Source organism: Hyla sarda, chromosome 7, assembly GCF_029499605.1.
Source record: "Hyla sarda isolate aHylSar1 chromosome 7, aHylSar1.hap1, whole genome shotgun sequence".
Lineage (NCBI taxonomy): Eukaryota > Metazoa > Chordata > Amphibia > Anura > Hylidae > Hyla > Hyla sarda.
In genome coordinates, this window is record NC_079195.1 from 182,563,834 (window position 1) to 182,585,838 (window position 22,005).

The following is a 22,005-nucleotide window of genomic DNA, read 5'->3' on the forward strand; positions in this document are numbered from 1 at the left end:
ACACCTGTCACAAACTCCCGCACTTTTTCAAGTATACACTGTATATAAAGATTCTGTACCCCTTTTGTCTAAGACCTGATGAAGCAAGGGACCCCTTGCGAAATGCGTCGTCTGAATAAGCCTTTTAAAACTTTCAATTGCTCCCACACCTTCCTTCTTCAACCCTTACCTGGGTCGGAGGTTGGAACATCCACGTATCCGGAGGCGCCCCAGAGAAGCATCACCATCTTCACCAGGACTGGACAAGCACCTTGCCGAGGTTATCCAGCATCCACACCACTATCGGCTTTACGTATCTCTACTACAAGACTTTTTCCTCTATACTTGTACATAAACTCATTCCCCTCTTCAACTCTTTCATGGGGGGTGAGGAGATCCCGCAGTCCTTTTTACATTCTTTAATCACCTTGATACCTAAACCCAGCAAGGATCCTCATGATTGCTCTAGTTACCGACCTATTGCCCTTCTTAATTCAGATTTGAAACTATTTTCTAAGGTGTTAGCAGTCAGACTTTGTTCTTTTCTCCCATCTCTTATCCATAAGGATCAGTTTGGGTTTATTCCCTGCCGCCAGGGCAGTGACAACACCAGGAGGGTAGTAGATCTCGTTAACTTAGTCAATCGGAGGTCCGAACAGGCGTTACTCCTTAGCCTAGATGCCAAAAAGGCTTTTGATAGACTGGGGTGGCCATTTCTCTTTGCTACCCTCCAGAAATTTGGTATTATGGGCAACTTTTTAACTTCACTACGGGGTCTCTACTCCTCTCCTAGAGCCTCTCTGAAACTTCCTTATGCTCCTTTGCCAACCTTTCCTTTGTCTAATGGAACCCGCCAGGGCTGTTGCTGTCCCCTCTGGTTTTTGCCCTTTGCATTGAACCTCTTGCCACCATGATTAGGGGGGACCCGGACATCCCTGGCATTCCCTTACATGACAGGGAATTTAAGATTTGCTTGTTTGCTGATGATGTCCTTCTCATACTCTCCCGTCCTTTACTTTCTCTCCCTAACCTTTATAAAGCTCTTCATGCCTATGGTGCGGTTTCTGACTACAAGGTCTGTCTCTTTATCCCCTCTACTAGGTCCCATGACATTCTCTAAATACGTTTGGGGTACTGCTCTGTGAAATTTAAACAGTTTTCTCCTTCCTCCCCTCCTACATTCTTTCCTTTATCATCCTGACTTTCCTTCTGGTCTGTCTTCTGCTATGATGCGGGAGTGGGGATCTCGGGGCCTTTTCTGTTGGGCAGATGTTGTAGACCCTCTCTCACGTTCTCTCCTGCCCTTTCCATTTGTATCCTGCACCTCCTTGGAGCCGGCATTCTCCCTGAAGCCAGACCAATTGATTACCTTTGAACAATTGAGGACTCGTTGGGATCTCCCCTCATCTGAGCGCTTTCACTATCTGCAGTTGTGGCATTATATGTCATCCATGAATGGCTCCGCAGTAGTCTCTATGCCTACTGGATTCAAAAGATTGTGCCGTGGTGGGCCTAAGGCGAGGGGCCTCCTCTCCGACATTTACTCCTTACTTCTCAAGCCTCCAGAGGGAGTCCCATCGTCGCATCGCTACATGGGTCGCTGGGAGGATGCTCTCAACACTACCATTACCCTTCCTCAGTGGCGGGTTATCTGGGAGAGGGCCTCTAAGGCTTCAATTTGTACAGCATATAAGGAAACCCAGTATAAATTAATCATGGGATGGTATCATACTCCAGAACTGTAGTTTAGAAGAAGTATAGTGTAGAATAGACTGAACTCTGACATCACTCCTCAATGATGGCGTTGTGGGGTTGGACTGGGTACTGTGCTCCATATATTCTGGTCCTGCCCTCTCTTAACGGAATACTGGAAAACTTCAGAGATTGATATATGAAGCTTTGGGTGTGTTGGTCCCTCTAAACCCCCCCCCCCCCTTATTTATCTTCTCTATCTCTCTCTCACCCCACTTTGTCTAAGAAGCCATTTAAGCTCTTCATGCATATTGCCTTAGCAGCTAAGACCCTTATTGCCAAATACTGGAAGAGGACCTTCCCTCCCTCTGAGTCAGACCTGTTAACCCGTATACGTGAGAACTGTTCCTTGGAATTCCTGACGACCTCTTTGAATAATTCTATCCCCTCATTCCTCTCGGTCTGGGAACCCTGGGATCGCTTTTCTGATTTCTTGGTTTTTTTTTTTTCTCTGTTCTCTTTCTTTCTTGTTCCTCTCTATTCCGCCTTGTGTGGTTATGTGTTCGTCTTTATGTTCCCACTGTTTGTATTGTCCTCTCCTCCCCTCCCTTGTCTGTGGCTCTTACAGCCTTATTACCTGTGTTTGATGGTGCGTAGAAGCACGCCTGTTTAAGCCATTTACTGATTACTGTTATGTTTTTTTTTGTGTTAATATTTTGGTACCGGGGGCCTTTCCAAGAATTCCTGTGACTTTATTTGCCTGCCTTGGCCCTACCATTTGCCTGTTTCCTACTTTCTATTATGCTCACTATTATTGGGGTTCGGTCCCTATGATGTAATTTGTATTATGCCGACTGTCATTGGGCTTCGGCCCCTGTGATATCATTTGTATGTTTTTCTTATATTTGGATCTGTATCGATGGAAAATTCTTTAATAAAAATTACAGTTAACATAAATAAATAGGACCCAAGACTGACCCCTGTGGTACCCCACTAGTAACAGTCACCCAATCAGAATAAGTACCATTAATAACCACCCTCTGTTTCCTATCACTGAGCCAGTTACTTACCCACTTACACACATTCTCCCCCAGTCCCTTCCTTCACATTTTATGTACCAATCTTTTATGTGGCACCGTATCAAATGCTTTGGAAAAATCCAGATATACGACATCCAGCGATTCCCCCTGGTCCAGTCTGGAGTTCACCTCCTAAAAGTTGATCAGGTTAGTTTGACAGGACCGATCCCTCATAAAGCCATGCTGATATGGGGTCATACATATTTTTTTCAGTCTGGTCACAAATTAGGGAAACCTGCCTAGGTATGAACATTTATTTATTTGGAAATGCCTATGGATACTGCCAAAATAAATAACCCTTGTTGATGCTGTCTCGACCACTCCCGATCCCCAGCCCTCTCCACTTACGATGGTGACCCTGCAGGAATAGTGATTGGCTAAGAAGGGTTGCTTCTGAAACCAGAAAGAAGTGAAGAGGACTAGGTGCTCTTTGCAAAGCAGAAATAGTGGATCAGCAGTGAGTGCATGTCATTTTTATTTTATTTTGGCAGCACCTGGGTGCATTTCTGAAACATAGTTCTTCCTAGGATAACCTCTTTGTAACTAAAGTTAAATGTTGGCTAAACAGGTACCAACTGTAGTTTTATTCCATGTTAACTGCCCATGTCAACATAATGTGCTCTAGTTTTGAAACATTTTTCCCCAGTAGCCCTTGGGTGAAGATAAATCCTCAGATTGCAGTCTTATTCTAAAATAAAGATGGTCACCCTGAGAACAATGTAATGCTTTAGGAGCAAGTCTTGCACCTTGCACATTTGGTGAAATGCTTTGATAGGTGACAGAGATATGGTGCTGGATGCTGTCAATAACCATTGTAAAAGTGGAGAAAGGGAGCTATTGGACACTGGTTATAACTTCCTTGGCAAGAGAATGGTGCAGCTAGGGAGAATTACAAGACTTTTTCCAGTCTGGTTGGATCTTTTTTCCTTATAATGGGTAGGTTACACAATGGAATTTTTGCGCATGGAATTCTGCTGTGTGAATCTTAACATTGGTGTGAATGGATCTTCCTAGGACCCATTCAAACCTTGTAATTTCAGTGGCCGAGAATTCCACCACAGAAATTGATCAGTCGAAAGGATGAACCTGTTCAGTCTTTCAATGGAATTAGGCATGCACTGCATTGAAGTCAATGGTGACAGAGGAGATCCACGCAATCCACCGCCGCCAGATGGAATCTCCAAGCGGCGATTCCTCAGCGTCAACATACTCTTATTAATAAGATCAGGCAGATGATGAAGTCATTTATTATATTGCCATTACTATATCATATATTCTTTTACTACATCTTTTGAGATGAAAATGTAAGTGTTGTATGAATATTTTATTTTCTATTTTTTGCTTTACAGATTTAAAATTTTCGTAAACTGTAAATTCTTCCAATGCGGTTATTCAAGTATCATTAAAGTGAGTATATCTGATCTATATAGCACATAGCTACAGACATGGGCAGATAGCTAAATAAGGTAAAACAAATCGAAAAGTTATAAAATGATGTTTTCCTCCCAAGCTCGTGTCTTAGAGATCATGCTGTGCTGCTCCTCCATTCACCACCCCTCCTTGCATAATTGATGTACAAGAATCAGTGCTGAAAGCCACACCCTGTACCTCAGTCACGCAGAGCAGACAGGAAGGGAGAAGGTATTTATGTTGCAGCTCAGAACTGCATATACAACTTTTTAGCTTGAACGGAAGGAAAGCCTGATTTTATACCTTTGCATACAGCCATCAGCTAAAAGACAGATGTCATGTGTTTCTCTTTTTCAGCTGACTTTTCTTCTAGTTCTTGAGCCAGTCTTGTACATCAAGTCTCATCAGCATCTGTGCACATATTAATACATTTTTATGTTTTGCATATACACTGTCCAGTTCAACAACTCAGTAAAACTCTTTATTTCTCACCATATAAAATTAACTACAACTTTAGGTACTTGAAAGGTTAACAGGTTTTATTTTAAATCAAAAATCTCTACATATGTTGAAAAACAATTTGTCCTCTATGGATTTTCAAATGTCTATTCAGGTCATTTTTCTGGGCGAAGCTCTTCCCACATTCGCGACAGATAAACTTCTTCACTCCAGTGTGCCCTCTCTGATGTGAGAGAAGGTTCGAACTTTGAGCAAATGCCTTCCCACAGATGGGGCAGACAAAGGGTTTCTCGCCAGTGTGTATTCTCCGATGAGTGATAAGAGCAGAGTTACAAGAGAAGTGCTTGCCGCAATCCTGACAGACAAGAGGCTTTTCTCTTGTGTGTGTTCTTAGATGTGTCACCAGGTGGGACTTACAGAGGAAATTCTCCCCACACTCTGAGCACACAAAGGCTCTTTCCCCTGTGTGAACGCTCTGGTGTCTAACCAGATGGGACTTGTATGGGAAAAGCTTCCCACAATCGGAGCAAGTCAGTTTCTTCCTCCTGTGAACTCGCATATGCCTAGTCAGTTCTGCATTACTAGTGAAAAACTTCGGACACTCAGTACAGGTAAACAGCCTCCGTGTGGGTAATGTCTGCCGAGGAGGCGGAGGCACTGGTTTCATAATAAAATTCCTGTTGAATTCACCATATTTTATTAACATAGCATTCATTTTTTGGGTGGGGATGTTGGTTTTAGGAATTTGTTTAATAGGAGGTTGTCTATAGGCTAACGCTCTTGGGTTATAGACACGTAAGAGGTTGGCTTTATCCCGTGGCTTTGGATCTTCTCTCCTAAATATTGGAGGGCGTTTTGTTTGCATTTGTTGTGTGGATATATAAATGACATCTTCATCACTGGAGTCAGATTCTGTGGACTGGTCATCATTGGCTGTGTATTGAGTGTGTATGTAAAGGTCACTGCCTGGGAAATCATCTTCACTAGAGGAATCCTCTGATTCATCACTTACAGATTTTCCAGGTCTCTCAATAGTTTTATAAAGTTTCATCAATTCTGGTCTCATATTAGACTTAGTAAAGTTCTTATTCTGTCCTACGTAGTAACGGGAATGAAAAATAGGGTGAGATTTTCCAGGTGCAGTTTTGGCCTTTAAGTTATCTGTTGGAGACAAAAAAAAAATAAGAGAATCTTCACGCCTTTATAAGCAGTTATAATATATATGCAATTATATAATGTGTCCTTTATTTCTCAATATGTATATGATCACAGAGTTTGAGTGAAAACTGCTTTGACCAGATAGCCATTCTATTCATTGTGGCCATTTGACCATTGTTAATAAAGGATACCTATTACAGTGAACCCTCGACCTACGATGGCCCCGACATACAATCATTTCAGCATACAATGGTCTCTCAGAGGCCATCGCATGTTGAAGGCAGCATCAACATACGATGCTTTTGTATGTCGGGGCCATCGCATAAACGGCTATCCGGCAGCGCAGACTGCTTCAGCTGCCACCGGATAGCCGTTTACGGTGCCCCGTGTGGTCCGCTGATGATCACTTACCTGTCCTTGGGGTTCCGGCGCGTCCTCTTCGGGATCCCCTGCATAGTCGGCGCTCTCCATCGTCGTCATCACGTCGCTGCGCACGCCGTCCCGTCATCCAATAGGAGCTGTGTGCGTAGCGACGTGATGGCGGCGGCGGAGAGCGAGGATGCCGGGGAAGCAGAGGCCTTGCCGGAGCGTATGGGACACCCGGGGACGCGGCGACAGCGATGGAAGGCGACATCCAGAGCAGCGGTGACGGTCCGGAGCGGCGGGGACACGTGAGTACAACTTCCTATACCAGTGGTCTTCAACCTGCGGACCTCAAGATGTTGCAAAACTACAACTCCCAGCATGCCCGGACAGCCAACGGCTGTCCAGGCATGCTGGGTGTTGTAGTTTTGCAACATCTTGAGGTCCGCAGGTTGTAGACCACTGTCCTATACTTTATATTGCACGGATCCCTCAACATACGATGGTCCATTTGGAACGGATTACCATCGTATGTTGAGGGACCACTGTATTATGTACCGACACTGTGTCAGGAATAATTTGAAACAAACCCTCCTACTGCTTTAAAGAACTTTGGGATTTTTTTTTTGTTTGCCTATATTCTTGAATATGCCTTGTGCTTACCTGTTTTAGCTGATGTGGCATTCACAAGTTTGCAGCCATACTGATTATAATTCCATCAATGAAATTATTTCCTTATGCTGCCAACATTTTTCTTACTGCCCCTGGTCATCTACTTTGGCTGCTGATGCTGGAGTTTAGTCATGTGAACTGACCAGAGTCATTAATGGGTTGAGGTATGTTCATTTCTGACCCATTGTGCTTATTCAAACTGCATTTTTTAAAAAAAATTTTAAGAAATATTTAGAGAAAAATAGCCGACGTTTACTGAGTTGTGAAGATTTATTGACTTTAGGCTTTGTTCACATGCATTTTTACTGTATTTTTCACACATTTTCACTGCATTTTGGCAGTTTTTTCACCAATTTTCCAAAAGTGCAGAAAAACAATGTTTTCACCATGGTTTGCATGGTTTGATTTTTTGAGAAAATCAAGGGGAAAAAATACAGTACAAAAAATACAATGTGTGAACACAGCCTCTGGAGAGGTGTATAACTACTATATATATTATGATCTCAGAGATAGCAGCAGCAGTATACAGATGGAGCTGGGAGGGGAGGGGTTAGGAAGGAGATGATGCCATCTTACAGTTCCTAAGAAAGTCAGCTGACCCAGTAGTGACCACTTCCTTTGAAACAGTAAGCACTGCCTTTCTGTGGGTCAGACTGGTGATCACATGACCCAGTTACAGTAATTTAACACATGGATGAAGTTGTGCTGGAATAAAACAGTGCTGTAGGACTAGTGACTGAGTGTGCATGATATGGGGGAGAAAAAAACAAACTGAAATGCTTCTTTGGGCCTTAAAGGGGTACTCCGGTGGCCAGCGTGTTTTTCCGTTTTTGACTTGCCCTATTTGTTTTGTTTCATTTCTATTCTTGTTGTTTAGGCTACTCTATTTCCGTTCTTTGTTGTCTTTTTATCCCCCACTTTGTTTTCCTATATTTGCTTCTATTTCTTGTTTCTTGCTGTGCTGAGAACTACAAATCCCAGCATGCCACATGCCTTGCTGGTTTGGGGCAGCTCCTTTTTTTTTTTGTTTTTTTTTTTTGTTTGTTTGTTTGTTCCGCCCTTTACCCACCCTACTGTTTTCCCGGGTCGGTCCCCTTATACACAGCACACTAATGTAATCAGCCCTGGTTGGGATACACTGGCATACACACACAAAAGGGACTACAACTCCCAGCATGTGTCATTCAGGAGTCTTCAGTCTGTGGTATAACACCAGCATGCTGCCTCTGTAGTCTCCTGGGGGTTGTAGTTCACCAACACCTCTATAGGGCATACACCAGTGTTTCCCAACCAGGGTGCCTCCAGGTGTTGCAAAAGCTGTCTGGGCATGCTGGGAGTTGTAGTTTTGATACAGCTGAAGACACCCTGGTTGGGAAACAATGCACTTTGTTTGTAATATGCTGAATAGGCTAGGACAGTGTTTCCCAATCAGTGTGCCTCCAGCTGTTGCAAAACTACAACTCCCAGCATGCCCAAAGTCTGTCCAGGCATGCTGGGAGTTGTAGTTTTGATACAGCTGGAGGCAGACTGGTTTGTAAACACTAGCATACACGCAGATAACAGGGACTACAACTCCCAGCATGTGTCATTCAGGAGTCCCCCCTTCACATATAGAAATCATCCCCAGTCCGAGATTGATTCCCCTGCAGTCTATATATCCCCAGCCCGTGCACCTTCTCATCCTCCCCTTCACATACATCTTCTCTGTCTTCTTTCAGTGCAGACCTGCGTCCTCACAAGACAAAGCAGGGGGAGGGGAGATGAGGAGCTGTGTAGGAGCTTCTTGCTCTCATGCAGACCTGTGTCCTCCTGGAAGGGGGAGATGAGGGGGCGTGGCCTATATCTCTCATGCAGTTTTGAAAGAACAGAGAAAAAAAACAAAAAAACATGACATCTTGTCCACAGCCTAATCCTAACCTGTGGACAACAGTCAGAGATCCAACACAGAACTACAGAACTTCCTGGCCCACAAACAGGTAAGAAAAAAAGACACATGCTACACAAACATATAATACATGTCAATAGCAAAAAACATGACCATTAAAAGAAGATGCAATATAGCCAAAAATCTTAACCACCGGAGTACCCCTTTAAGGACGCAGACAATTTTATTTTTAAGTTTTAGTTTTTTCCTCCTCGCCTTCAAAAAATCATAACTTTTATATTTTCATCCACAGACTAGTATGAGGGCTTGTTTTTTGCGTGACCAGTTGTCCGTTGTAATGCCATCACTCACTTTACCATAAAATGTATGGCGCAACCAAAAAAATACTATTTGTGTGGGGAAATTAAAAAAGAAAACCGCAATTTTGCTAATTTTGGAAGGTTTTGTTTTCACGCCGTACAATTTACGGTAAAAATGACGCGTTCTTTATACTTTGGGTCAATACGATTAAAATGATACCCATGATAACATACTTTTCTATTACTGTTGCGCTTAAAAAAAAATCGCTAACTTTTTAACCAAATTAGTATGTTTAAAATCCCCCTATTTTGAAGACCTATAACTTTTTAATTTTTCCGTATAAGCGGTGGTATGAGGGCTCATTTTTTGCGCCATGGTCTGTACTTTTTATTGATACCATATTTGCTTATATAGAACTTTTAATCCATTTTTTTTATTTTTTTTGGAATAAAATGTTATAAAAAAGCATCTATTTGGGACCTTTTTTTATTTTTACGTTCACGCCGTTCACCATACGGTATCATTAACATTTTATTTTAATAGTTCAGATATTTACGCACGCGGCGATACCAAATATGTACAGTGGTCCCTCAACATACGATGGTAATTCGTTCCAAACGACCCATCGTTTGTCAAATCCATCGTATGTTGAGGGATCCGTGCAATGTAAAGTATAGGAAGCTGTACTCACCTGTCCCAGCCGCTCCGGACCAGGTCCTCACCGCTCCCGCTGCTGTTCCAGGGGCTCCCGATGCTGTCCCGCTGCTCCGGTGTCTTGCGCATCTTCTGCAGGGTCCGGGCCTCGCTTTCTGGTGACGTTATTACGCTGCTGCGCCAGCGCGGCGTGCGTAGTGACGTAATAACGACGCCAGAAAGCGAGGCCCGGACCCTGGAGAAGATGCGCAAGACACCGGAGGATCGCGAAGTGGACCCGGAGCAGCGGGAATAGGTAAGCAAACCTGCCCGGGATGCTTAAACTGCTGTCCGACAGCAGCTTAAGCATTTTGCGCTGTCGGATAGCAGTTAATGCGATGGCCCCGACATATAAAAGCATCGTATGTCGATTTTATCATATGTCGGGGCCATCGTAGGTCGGGGGGTTACTGTATATAAAATATTGTAACACTTTTTGGGAGTGAAATAGGGAAAATGGGACAATTTACGTTTTTATTGGGGGAGGGGGTTTTTCAAATTTTTTTTTTTTTACTTTTATTTTTACACTTTAATCATTCGATTGCGAAAACTGTTCAGTGCTATGTATAGGACACAGCACTTATCAGCATTATCGGTCATCTTCTGCTCTGGTCTGCAGGAAGGAAGATCAGAGCAGAAGACGCCGGGAAGGCAGCGGAGCCAGGTGAGGGGACCTCCGGCCGCCATGCTGGATGATCCGATTGCCGCAGCAGCGCTGCGGGCGATCCGATCATCCATTTTAATGACCGCGATGCTGCAGGTGCTGTGATCTGTATTGATCATGGATCGCGGATGTCCGCCATTACGGGCGGGTCCCTGGCTGCGATCAGCAGCCGGGACCTGCCGCGCATGATCCAGGCATCGCTCCGATGCTCACGGTTATGCTTAGGACATAAATGTACGTCCTGGTGAGTTAAGTACCACCTCACCAGGACGTACATTTACGTCCTGTGTCGTTAAGGGGTAAACCTCTTAAGGAACGCAGGGCGTACCTGTACGCCCTGCGCCCAATATATACCGCGGGTCACGCCGTGACCCCGCGTCATACCGGGTCGGTCCCGGCGGCTAATGACAGCCGGGACCCTGGGCTAATAGCGTGCGCCACTGATCATTGTGCCGCGCGCTATTAACCCTTTAGACGCGGCATTCAAATTTGATCGCCATGTCTAAAATGAAAGTAAAAGCTTCCCGGCAGCTCAGTCGGGCTGATCGGGACCATCGTGGTGAAATCGCGATGTCCTGATTGGCTAGAATGCGAGCAGTGGTCCCTTCGTCGCATTCAGGCAGAAATCCAGGCTTGGGCAATCGACCGCCGATAACACTGATCTTTGCTGTGTCAATGCACAGCAATGATCTGTGTACGAGATCGGTATGTGCAGTGTAATAGCCACTAGGGGGGGCTATTACACTGCAAAAAAAAAAAAAAAAGCGTGAAAAAAAAGTTCATATAGATAATTTAACCCCTTCCCTAATAAAAGTAAGAATCACCCCCCTTTTATCATAAAAAAAACCTAAAAACTATGTAAATAAAAATGTGGTATCGCCGCGTGCGGAAATGTCTGAACTATAAAAATATATCATTAATTAAACAGCATGGTCAATGGCATATGCGAAAAAAAATTCCAAAGTCCAAAATAGCGTATTTTTGGTAACTTTTTGTATCATGAAAAAATAAAAAGCAATCACAAAGTCTGATCAATATAAAAATGGTACCAATAAAAACTTCAGATCACGGCGCAAAAAAGGAGTCCTCATACCGGCCCGTACACAGAAAAATAAGTTATAGGGGTCAGAAGATGACCATTTTAAACGTATACATTTTCCTGCATGTAGTTATAATTTTTCTATATAAGTAGGGTATCAATTTAACAGTATGGACCTACAAAATATATATACGTTGTAATTTTTACCGAAAACTGCACTGCGTAGAAACGGACGCCCCTAAAATTTACAAAATTTAATTTTTTCTTCCATTTTGACGCACAATGAATTTGTTTTCCGCTTTGCCGTGGATCATTTGGTAAAATGACTAAGGTCACTGCAAAGTAGAATTGGTGGCGCAAAAAATAAGCCATAATATGGAATTTTAGGTGCAAAATTGAAAGCGTTATGATTTTTAGAAGGTGATGAGGAAAAAATGAAAATGCAAAAACTGAAAAACCCCACGTCCTTAAGGGGTTAAGTATGGAGTATGGAGCCTCTTTTTGATTTGAGCTTTTTGCCTTCTATTCAAGCTCTGAACACGTGGATCTGGTTCAAATTCTACCTGAAAGATGGGGCATAAATAGCATATTGAAAAGAAACCAAACCACACATCAATACATTGCCATTTTACCTGGTGATGTAAGAGACTTGTGGGTCTCCATCATGACATCTTTGTAGAGATCCTTGTGTCCATCTAAATACTCCCACTCCTCCATGGAGAAATAAACAGCGACATCCTGACACCTTATAGGAACCTAATACACATAATGACAAAATTATCACCCAGACTCTTTCATTGGTGTCACTGTACAATGTCCCAGTCTTTGCTGCAGTGCTCACCTCTCCAGTCAGCAGCTGAATAATTTTGTTGGTGAGGTCCAAGATCTTTTGCTCATTGCTTTTGTCCTGTGTCCGTGAAGGAGTAGGAGACACAGTGCTGGGGCTCTGGGTCCTGCTCACTTCTTCTGACACACGGGGACAAGGACTTGGTGTGACAAGCTCACTTGACTTCTTTGCAGGTACATAGTCCTAGAGAGTTACAGAATACAAGAGTTTATGAAGGACAGAACAAATACCTGCACAGTTGTCTGTAGTGGTACCTGTATTATTTTAGCTAGAACTTCATTGTAGTACATACATGCAAGCACACCTGAGGCAGCAAACAATCTGTACTGATGAGCAGTACAGATTGGGGTATTCTGCTGCCCCAGCATTTGGAAAGTTTTGTTCCAAACGCTGGGTGCAGGCGGCAATTGGTCGTGACGTCACGCCCCTCCCATAGACTTGCATTGAGGGGGCGTGGCATCACGAGGGGGCGTGGTCGTGACATCATGACCCCCACTTCCTGCACCCAGCCTTCTAAACGAACGCCGGGTGCTGCACAGAGATCGCGGGGTCCCAGCTGCGGGATCCCTGCGATCAGACCTCTTATACCCTATCCTTTGGATAGGGGATGAGATGCCTAGGGGCGGAGTACCCCTTTAAGACTTTTGCCTCAGTCTGTTTCATAACCTAAAAGGTACCTTTTTTCTCAGTGTAGATTTTTATGTTTTATAAACCAGTTATTCATTTATTTTTTTAAATAAATAAAAGAATGAGGTCACGTGATCTTATTTCAGAACTCCCTCACTTCTCCAGTCAGTAGGTAGATGATCTCCAGTGTGAGATTTAATATCCTGTCAGTCATTTGACTTCTTTCTTTTTCCATCTTCAGATCTTCAGGAAGTAGAATATCTGCCAAAATGAAACAAAAAGTTTCCTTAAACAAAATATGGTTTAGTGTTTAAAATCAAACAAACCTCTAAATGACTGTTCTAATAAGACTTGGCTGGACTGGCAGTTGTTTCATTCCTCTCCAGCATTTCGTACCCGCTCGGATCTGCGAACCCTGTAGGACCTTGACCCCTTTCCTCCTTAGTTTCCTTAGTCTTATTCTTGTCTTTGGTCTGTGTATATTGTTGTCCTGTTTGTTGTATGGAGCCCCGACAGCCCGCGGGAAGGGGGCGTGTCGACCTCCGCACGAAGCGGCGGCCGACATGCCCCCTCAATACAACTCTATGGCAGAGCCGAAGCGCTGCCTTCGGCAATCTCCGGCTCTGCCATAGAGATGTATTGAGGGGGCGTGTCGGCCGCCGCTTCGTGCGGGGGTCGACACCCGCTATCTGGCTGGAGAGCCTGGCCCCCGTACATAGAGATCGCAGGGGGCCCCAGCGGTCGGACCCCCCGCGATCTCAAACTTATCCCCTATCCTTAGGATAGGGGATACATTTTTCACCACTGGACTACCCCTTTAATCTGCATAAAAATATTGGACTTTATCTTGTCAAGGGAAACTTTCCTCAGAAAATACTTCTGTATTCTTTTCCCTTCCCATGCAAGGTTTTACACATTGCAAGAGAAAAAGTATTATTCATTCTCCAATAAGTAAAACCAAATATGCAGCACAATATGCATGCTGTAAAACTGTAGTAATAACTTCACCGATCAGTCATAATATTAAAACCATTTTGCCTAATGTTATGTATAGTCATGGCAGTAAATGTTGGCACCCCTGAAATTTTTCAGTAAAATGAAGTATTTCTCACAGAAAAGGATTGCAGTAACACATGTTTTGCTATACACATGTTTCTTTCCTTTGTGTGTATTGGAACTAAACCAAAAAAGGAGGGGAAAAAGCAAATTGGACATAATGTCACCAAACTCCAAAAATGGGCTGGACAAAATTATTGGCACCCTTTACTTAATATTTGGTTGCACACCCTTTGGAAAAAATAACAAAAATCAGTGCCTTCCTATAACCATCAATTAGCTTCTTACACCTCTCAGCCGGAATGTTGGACCACTCTTCCTTTGCAAACTGCTCCAGGTCTCTCTTATTGGAAGGCGCCTTTTCCCCAACAGCAATTTTAAGATCTCTCCACAGGTGTTCAATGGGATTTAGATCTGGACTCATTGCTGCCACTTTAGAACTCTCCAGCGCTTTGTTGATATCCATTTCTGGGGGCTTTTTGACGTTTGTTTGGGGTCATTGTCCTGCTGGAAGACCCAAGATCTCGGGTGCAAACCCAGCTTTCTGATACTGGGCTGTACAGTGCGACCCAAAATCCGCTGGTAATCCAGAGGCAGCAAAACAACCCCAAAACATCATTGAACCTCCACCATATTTCACTGTAGGTACTGTGTTCTTTTCTTTGTAGGCCTCATTCCGTTTTCAGTAAACAGTAGAATGATGTGCTTTACCAAAAAGCTCAATCTTGGTCTCATCTGTCCACAAGACATTTTCCCAGAAGGATTTTTTGCTTACTAAAGTTCATTTTGGCAAAATGTAGTCTTGCTTTTTTATGTCTCTGTGTCACCAGTGGGGTCCTCCTGGGTCTCCTGCCATAGCGTTTCATTTCATTTAAATCTCGACGGATAGTTCGCACGGACACTGAAGCTCCCTGAGCCTGCAGGACAGCTTGAATATCTTTGGAACTTGTTTGGGGCTGCTTATCCACCATCCGGACAATCCTTTCATCAATTTTTCTCTTCCGTCCACACCCAGGGTGATTAGCTACAGTGCCATGGGTTGCAAACTTCTTGATAATGTTGCGCACTGTGGACAAAGGCAAATTTAGATCTCTGAAGATGGACTTGTAACCTTGAGATTTTTGATATTTTTTCACAATTTTTGGTTCTCAAGTTCTCAGACAGTTCTCTTCTACTCTTTCTGTTGTCCATGCTTAATGTGATACACAGACAGACAATGCAAATACTAAGTGAACTTCTCTCCTTTGTATCTGCTTTCAGGTGTGATTTTTATATTGCCCACACCTGTTACTTGGCCCAGGTGAGTTTAAAGGAGCATCACATGCTTGAAACAATCTCATTTTTCTACAATTTTGAAAGGGTGCCAATAATTTTGTCCAGCCCATTTTTGGATTTTGGTGTGACATTATGTCCAATATTCTTTTTTTCCTCCTTTTTTTGGGGGTTTAGTTCCAATACACACAAAGGGAATAAACATATGTATAGCAAAACATGTGTTACTGCAATACTTTTCTGTGAGAAATACTTCCTTTTCTTGAAAGTTTTCAGGTGCCAACATTTACGGCCATAAATGTAGGTGCCCCTCAATCTGCCAACTATGATCCATTATGACATTGACTCCACATCATCTTTTGAAGGTGTCTTGTGGTATTTGGCACCAAAACATTAGCAACAGATCCTTCAAGCCCTATAAGTTGTTAGGAGGGCCTCCATGGATCGAATGTTTTACTTCCAACATTCCAAAGATGCTCAATTGGATTGGAATCTGGGGAATGTTTAGGCCAAGTCAATACCTTGAACGGTTAATAATGTTCCTCAAACAATTCTTGCACAATTTTTGCAGTGTGGCTCATTGTCCTGCTGAAAGAGACTACTGCTATTAGGAAATAACATTGCTGTGAAGGGGTCTGCAATAATGTTTAGGTAGGAGAAATCCACATGAATACATGATTTATCACACCGGGCCAACTTCTTCCACTACTCAGTTCTGATACTCACATGCTCCCCGAGTGGTCTGATACTTTGCAGTCACATGTTCTGTAAGCTGTGATGTGTTGTGCTGTGGGTGCTGACACCTTTCATGTATTTTTACCAATTTGTAAAAGAAAAGCTTTTGTGTGGCATCCGAGCAGATGTTTTAGCCTTTGCTTCCTACACGCTTTAAATGGGTACTGTACTGCTCAGCATTTGGAATAAACTGTTCCGAACGCTTGAGCTGGAGCTTGTGACATAGCCCCGCCCCCTCATGATGTCACACCCCACCCCTTCAATGTAAGTCCATGGGAGGGGGCGTGGCAGCCATCACGAGCTTCCGACTCCAGCATTCAGAACAGTTTGTTCCGAACGCTGAGCAGCGGAGTACCCCTTTAAGGAATCTTGTCCATTTAGGACCATATCCCTGGTTTACCGATTTGTCCTTTCTTGGACTACGTTTGGTAGCTACTAACCGTTGCATACTGGGAACACCACATTAGATTTACAGTTTTGGAGATGTTCTCACCCAGATGTCTAACCATCATAATTTGACCCTTTTGAAAGTCACTCAGATTTCTCCACTTGCCCATTTTAATTGCTATTGAAATATTAACATCAAGAACTGCCTGTTCACTGTTATATCCCCACCAATTGAATAGTGTCATTGTCATGAGATAATCAGTGTTATTAAAGGGGTATTCCAGGAAAAAACTTTTTTTTATATATCAACTGGTTCCAGAAAGTTAAACAGATTTGTAAATTACTTCTATTAAAAAATCTTAGTCCTTTCAGTACTTATGAGCTTCTGAAGTTAAGGTTCTTCTTTTCTGTCTAAGTAATCTCTGATGACACGTGTCTCGGGAACAGCCCAGTTTAGAAGCAAATTCCCATAGCAAACCTCTTCTAAACTGGGCGGTTCCCGAGACACGTGTCATCAGAGATTACTTAGACAGAAAAGAAGAACCTTAACTTCAGAAGCTCATAAGTACTGAAAGGACTAAGATTTTTTAATAGAAGTAATGTACAAATCTGTTTAACTTTCTGGAGCCACTTGATATAAAAAAAAAAGTTTTTTCCTGAATAACCCCTTTAACTTCACATGTCAGTGGTTTCATTTTATGGCTGATCAGTGTCTAGGGTAAAGGGACTGTTTTATTGTTTGTTGTGTGGACTTTTATACATTTTGATACTATTAGGTGGACTAAGGTCAATTGGAACAAGGTCCAAAAGTTACCAACATAAGATACTGACTCTTCCTATCTGCATTGACTTTCATTCCTAAAGAGGTTTTCCGCTTTGGACTATCCTTTTTTTTATTAGTAGGGTCCTGTGAAAAGAAGGCGATTATAGGGTATCATACTTCTGGGACAACAACCGATCAACCTTTTGGCATGTAACTCACAATATCTGTAGAGGCAAAGTTATTATTATAATGTTACAGATGAAGCAAAAGACATTGCTTAACTAAGGCTGCACTTACATCACAGATTTTGCATCCACTGAATGTATGGTTAAAACGGAGGGCCCAAAATGGTATCTGTCAGACATATGGTAGTAAGTTTTTGTCCATATTTATTTATTTATTATCAGATCCAGTTATAAGTCTCTCGATCTTTCTAGAAAATCACAAAACAATTGTGCATGTGCTTTAAAAAAAAAAAAAAATTGTGATATTAAAATACAGTGATAAGATTTACATAGACAGTAATGTTAAAAAAAAATAAAAATACAACCAAATAAAATTTTAAATCTGTTTTTGAATTTCGACAACCGCGATTTTCCACTTGACAAAAAAAATTGTGTGAAAATGTAAACAGACCAAAACAAATGTGTTGGACACAACTTAAAAGAAGTCGCTGGATAAGTCTATATAAACCATTTTATACGATTTTCAAGACAAGAAAAGAACGGTAAGAACCTGACGGATGAAACAATTGTGATGTAAATGCAGCCTCAAAAGTTTTCACAGCGCTCCTGAACAATATAAGCAAATATTTATACCCCTTCCTGTCTACCCCCATGTTGCTCTCTATCATTGTTTGAAAAAAAACAGAACACAGCCAGTGTTCCCATCTTAAAAGGGGTACTCCGGTGGAAAGCAATTTTATTTTATTTTTTTCAAATTAACCGGTGCTAGAAAGTTAAACTCTTATATGCACCAGAGGAAGTTGTGTAGTTCTTTTCAGTCTGACCACAGTGCTCTCTGCTGACACCTCTGTCTGTGTCAGGAACTGTCCAGAGTAGGAGCACAGTCCTCCTCCGCACAGTTCCTGACACAGACAGAGGTGTCAGCAGAGAGCACTGTGGTCAGACTGGAAAGAACTTCACAACTTCCTCTGGAGCATACGGCAGCTGATAAGTATTGGAAGAATTAAGATTTTTCGATAGAAGTAATTTACAAATCTGTTTAACTTTCTTGCACCAGTTGATGTGAAAAATATTGTTTTCCACCAGAGTACCCCTTTAAACTAGGAAGATGGAAATGAAGGTGGTGTGCCAGCTATACATACCGCAAGCACTTGGTTATACGTACCACAAGCTCATGCTGGTCACTTCTGGTCGTTGGACCTGTTCATAGGTCCCCAAGATCATAAGATTGCTAGCCAGCAAGTTCAGAGAGACATTATTTATTAGGGAGTCTGAAAGATTGAAAAGCTACAATAGGAATCTATTATTCTTATTAGAGAGTTAAATTAAACTTGAGCTAGTAATACTCTCTGCTCGTATCTAAGAAGGAAAGTGTTGTAGTTACTATAAAGAACGCCTTTATCTAACCAGAAACTTCTTCACCTAACGGAAAAAGGTGCCTTCTAACGGGAACACTTTCTCTTATCCAAAACCATGTTCTCCGTATCATGAAAGCGTTCTTCTATTCAGTAACACCTTCACCCAATAGGAAATACCTTATGCCGTCTAGGAATCAGCTTGGACAACCAGGAATGTAATGTTGGGATTATGAAGAACGCCTTTGCTTAACCAATACAATCTTCTCCTGATAGAGTTTCCGGTGAACTCCAAGAACATGTTCTCCACATCCTAATCTGGATTGCCTTCCCCTAACCAACACGATTTCCTTGCTAACCAAGAATGATTTATTCTTACAAGGAACGGCCTCCACCTAAGAAACTCTTCTGTAACCAATCACTCATCAAAACAGGTTCTCGGGAGTTGTACACATCACGTTTTCCCCTTACGATCAGGGTAAAATCGGGCATACGGCCAAAAAAGTCCAGATATAATGTAACATACTGGCAGCAACCTTATTCGCTTTGATGGCTAAAATGTTGTCAGTGACTACAGTCGGGTTATTTCTACGTTACCTTCACAGAACTCGAGTGCAGCACGCCACACTTGAGTTCTAAAAAAATTTACATATTTTCAGAAAATGGCTTGAACGTAGTCAATATTTAAAGGGTACCTCTCATCAAAAAAAAACTTTTGATATATTATAGATTAATGTATGCAGAATAACTTTACAATTGCATGTTATTAAAAAATATGCTTCTTTCTATTTAATTTTCCACTTTGAAGAAATGACCACTAGGGGTCTCCCTACCAGTCCTGGCAGCAAGCATTTCAGACTCATGCTGGAGTCCTAAACACTACGAGCTGCCAGTCTGCTTTGTTCACAAAGGAGAACACTCAGAGCTGGCAGCCTGCTTTGTTCACAGCCTGTTTGGCTGTGAACAAAGCAGGCTGGCAGCTCTGAGTGTTTAGGACTCCAGCATGAGTCAGAAATGCTTGCTGACAGGACTGATCGGGAAAAATACAATAGAAAGAAGCATATTTTTCATTAACATGCTATTGGAAAGTTATTCAACATTCATTAATCTAAAATATATCAAAAGTTTATTTGATGAGAGGTACCCTTTAACTAAACTCAGGCTATCAAAGCAAGCGGGGGTACAGGCAGTCCACTACAGTATATGTGAGCATTCCTTTTTGACCGGATGCACACTTATCTCATTAAAGGGGAAATTGGGATATGAACTGCCATTAATTCGGAACGTCTTTGCCTTATCTGTGACCTTGTCACCAAGAGCCTATATCTAACCACAAAACCGGCCTGGCTACCCCTCCCCCAATCAAGTCAATTAACATCTATAAAACACTCAATGTCGTCTGAAATCTTGTCATTGATAAGACTTCAAAAGCCTTTCTTTATAACTATATATGTAAACTACAGTACCCAGAGAAATAATTAAAATTAATGGAAAAGGGATGGTCAAGGAGCAACCTAATACAGAGATCTCTCCCATGATTGTAACCAGGACTGTATCTATACCAAGGGGGCATCCTCTACACCAGCACAGACGGGATTCTTTACTGTAAGAGCAGTGAGACTGGAATTCGCTGCCTGAGGAGGTGGTCATGGGGAACTTAATAAAAGAGTTTAAAAGGGGCCTGGATGCCTTTCTAGAATGTCAAAAATATTACAGGTTCTAGTCACTAAAGTCTGGAGAAGGGTTTTTGATCCATGAATTTATTCTGATTGTCAAATTTGGAAATGAGGAAAATAGGCATCTATTCATGTTTTCTTTTTAATTTTGCCTTCCTCTGGATCAACACTACCGGGTAATAGACTGTAAAGATGAAAAGACAACGTCATCCAGTTCAAACTATGTTACTACGACAATGACAACTGGGTATCTGAGTCTAAAAGAAACAGGAGGAGTGCCCTAGCACTTTAACCATGTGTTAACCATGTGGCTTCTCCCTGTCCCACTGGCCTTGATAGGTAGAGCTCTTCCAATACCCAAACAGGGAGCGATCTATTAATCAAGGCCAGCGGGGGAAAAGAAGTTGCTGGGGACCACCTCAGTAGCTTGTGGTTTCGCATTAAAATGGGGACAGGTTCCCTTTAAGGGGGTATTCCAAGTGAAATAACTTTTCATAAGTGTTATTTGCTGGGGTCTGACTGCTGGGTCTATGATCTTTAGAATGGGACTAAGTCTGTTTTGAACTGTGAAGTGGCCGAGCACTGTACGTTGCTATCTCTGGCACCTGCAAAGACAATAAATGCAAACATAGGCGCAAAGTGCCATTTTGTTTTAAACACTCAGGTCCCTGTTTTTGAGACCCTTGGGGTATCAGACCCCTCACATTCTGACCTTCTCCCTATTCATATGGTTAGGGAATAAATTATTTAACTTGGAATACCCATTTAATGCTTGCCTGTAAACAAGTGTGACAGTACAGTGATGCCCCAGCCACTAGGTGGCGCTGTTCTGCTTACTGCCCAATAGTGACCGCACAGACCAATCAGTATTCCCACACTGTGAAACTTTCTGCCTGTTCTTATTATCGGCCTGTGAATGTTGCCAGTGCTAAATATATAAATCCCCCCCGCCCCCAAAATGTACCCTACATTTACTATATACTGAGATTTCCTGCCCCCTCCGCCTCTATCATAGCCATGCACTGTGCTCGTCTCCATTGTGTCCCCTGCAGCCCTAGAGGCCGCGTCTCACCTGTCAGGCGCAGACAACACTGGGGGGTTACATGCACAAGAAGCTCGGGCTCATTCCACCCTCACTAAATGTAAACTCCCAACAACATGTCGGCCCTTTATTATGTCATCTGCTCCGCATAGTCAGCGCTAGAGGGAGTTAACAATGTGTCAGACGCGTCCTCGGGGTAGCAGCCATGTTTTCGTAGCCCGCTGGGGACGTGTTATAGTCACTGTGAAAATGGCCGCCGCTCTGGAGTGGTGCTGAAAAAAGGGGAGGAGCTTCACGCAAGCACATCATGGCTGCGACGTGAGGGGTACTGGGAGGGGGAGGCTTCTACACATAGCGGACAGATAGGGCTACAGAACACATGTCTTGTTATACATATATGTACATGGATGTGTTATAGGTCTGTAAACTATTCATGGCTCCACCTGAACATGTACAACATTGTAAAACACACCTGTAGTGAGTTCACATGTATGTATGGGGTGAGTGATAGGGATCCACATGTATGTATGATAGGTGGGTGATAGAGCTCCACATGTATGTATGGGGTGAGTGATAGGGATCCACATGTATGTATGATAGGTGAGTGATAGAGCTCCACATGTATGTATGATAGGTGAGTGATAGAGCATAGAGCTCCACATGTATG

The 22,005-nt window shown here is 42.7% G+C and overlaps 1 protein-coding gene across 6 annotated transcripts; it reads right to left on the reverse strand.

Moving 5' to 3' along the window:
- Window positions 1-4,437: 4,437 nt before the first annotated feature.
- LOC130282830 (oocyte zinc finger protein XlCOF7.1-like) lies at window positions 4,438-21,575 on the reverse strand. 6 transcript variants are annotated; one of them, XM_056531653.1, is made up of 7 exons: window positions 21,369-21,575; window positions 18,431-18,536; window positions 17,378-17,543; window positions 13,025-13,128; window positions 12,235-12,423; window positions 12,026-12,149; window positions 4,438-5,780 (listed from the first exon to the last, which is right to left on the reverse strand). In XM_056531653.1, the coding sequence occupies exons 4-7, from the start codon at window positions 13,100-13,102 to the stop codon at window positions 4,720-4,722; spliced, it is 1,452 nt and encodes a 483-aa protein (XP_056387628.1). In that variant the 5' UTR covers window positions 13,103-13,128; window positions 17,378-17,543; window positions 18,431-18,536; window positions 21,369-21,575; the 3' UTR covers window positions 4,438-4,719. The 6 variants fall into 6 exon arrangements, with proteins under 6 accessions (XP_056387628.1, XP_056387631.1, XP_056387629.1 ...); XM_056531654.1 differs by lacking the exon at window positions 17,378-17,543 and having other exon boundaries at window positions 4,440-5,780; window positions 18,431-18,496; window positions 21,369-21,574; XM_056531650.1 differs by lacking the exon at window positions 17,378-17,543 and having other exon boundaries at window positions 4,441-5,780; window positions 21,369-21,574.
- Window positions 21,576-22,005: the final 430 nt, after the last annotated feature.

What these genes read in the sequence shown, in the direction of transcription:
- LOC130282830 (XM_056531656.1), bottom strand. Translation starts at nt 13,102, where the DNA reads ATGGAAAAAGAAAGAAGTCAAATGACTGACAGGATATTAAATCTCACA. An exon ending in TCTACCTACTGACTGGAGAA is followed by an intron (nt 12,424 to 13,024) that starts GTGAGGGAGTTC and finishes GTAACTCTCTAG; the next exon opens with GACTATGTACCTGCAAAGAA. An exon ending in TTCAGCTGCTGACTGGAGAG is followed by an intron (nt 12,150 to 12,234) that starts GTGAGCACTGCA and finishes TATGTGTATTAG; the next exon opens with GTTCCTATAAGGTGTCAGGA.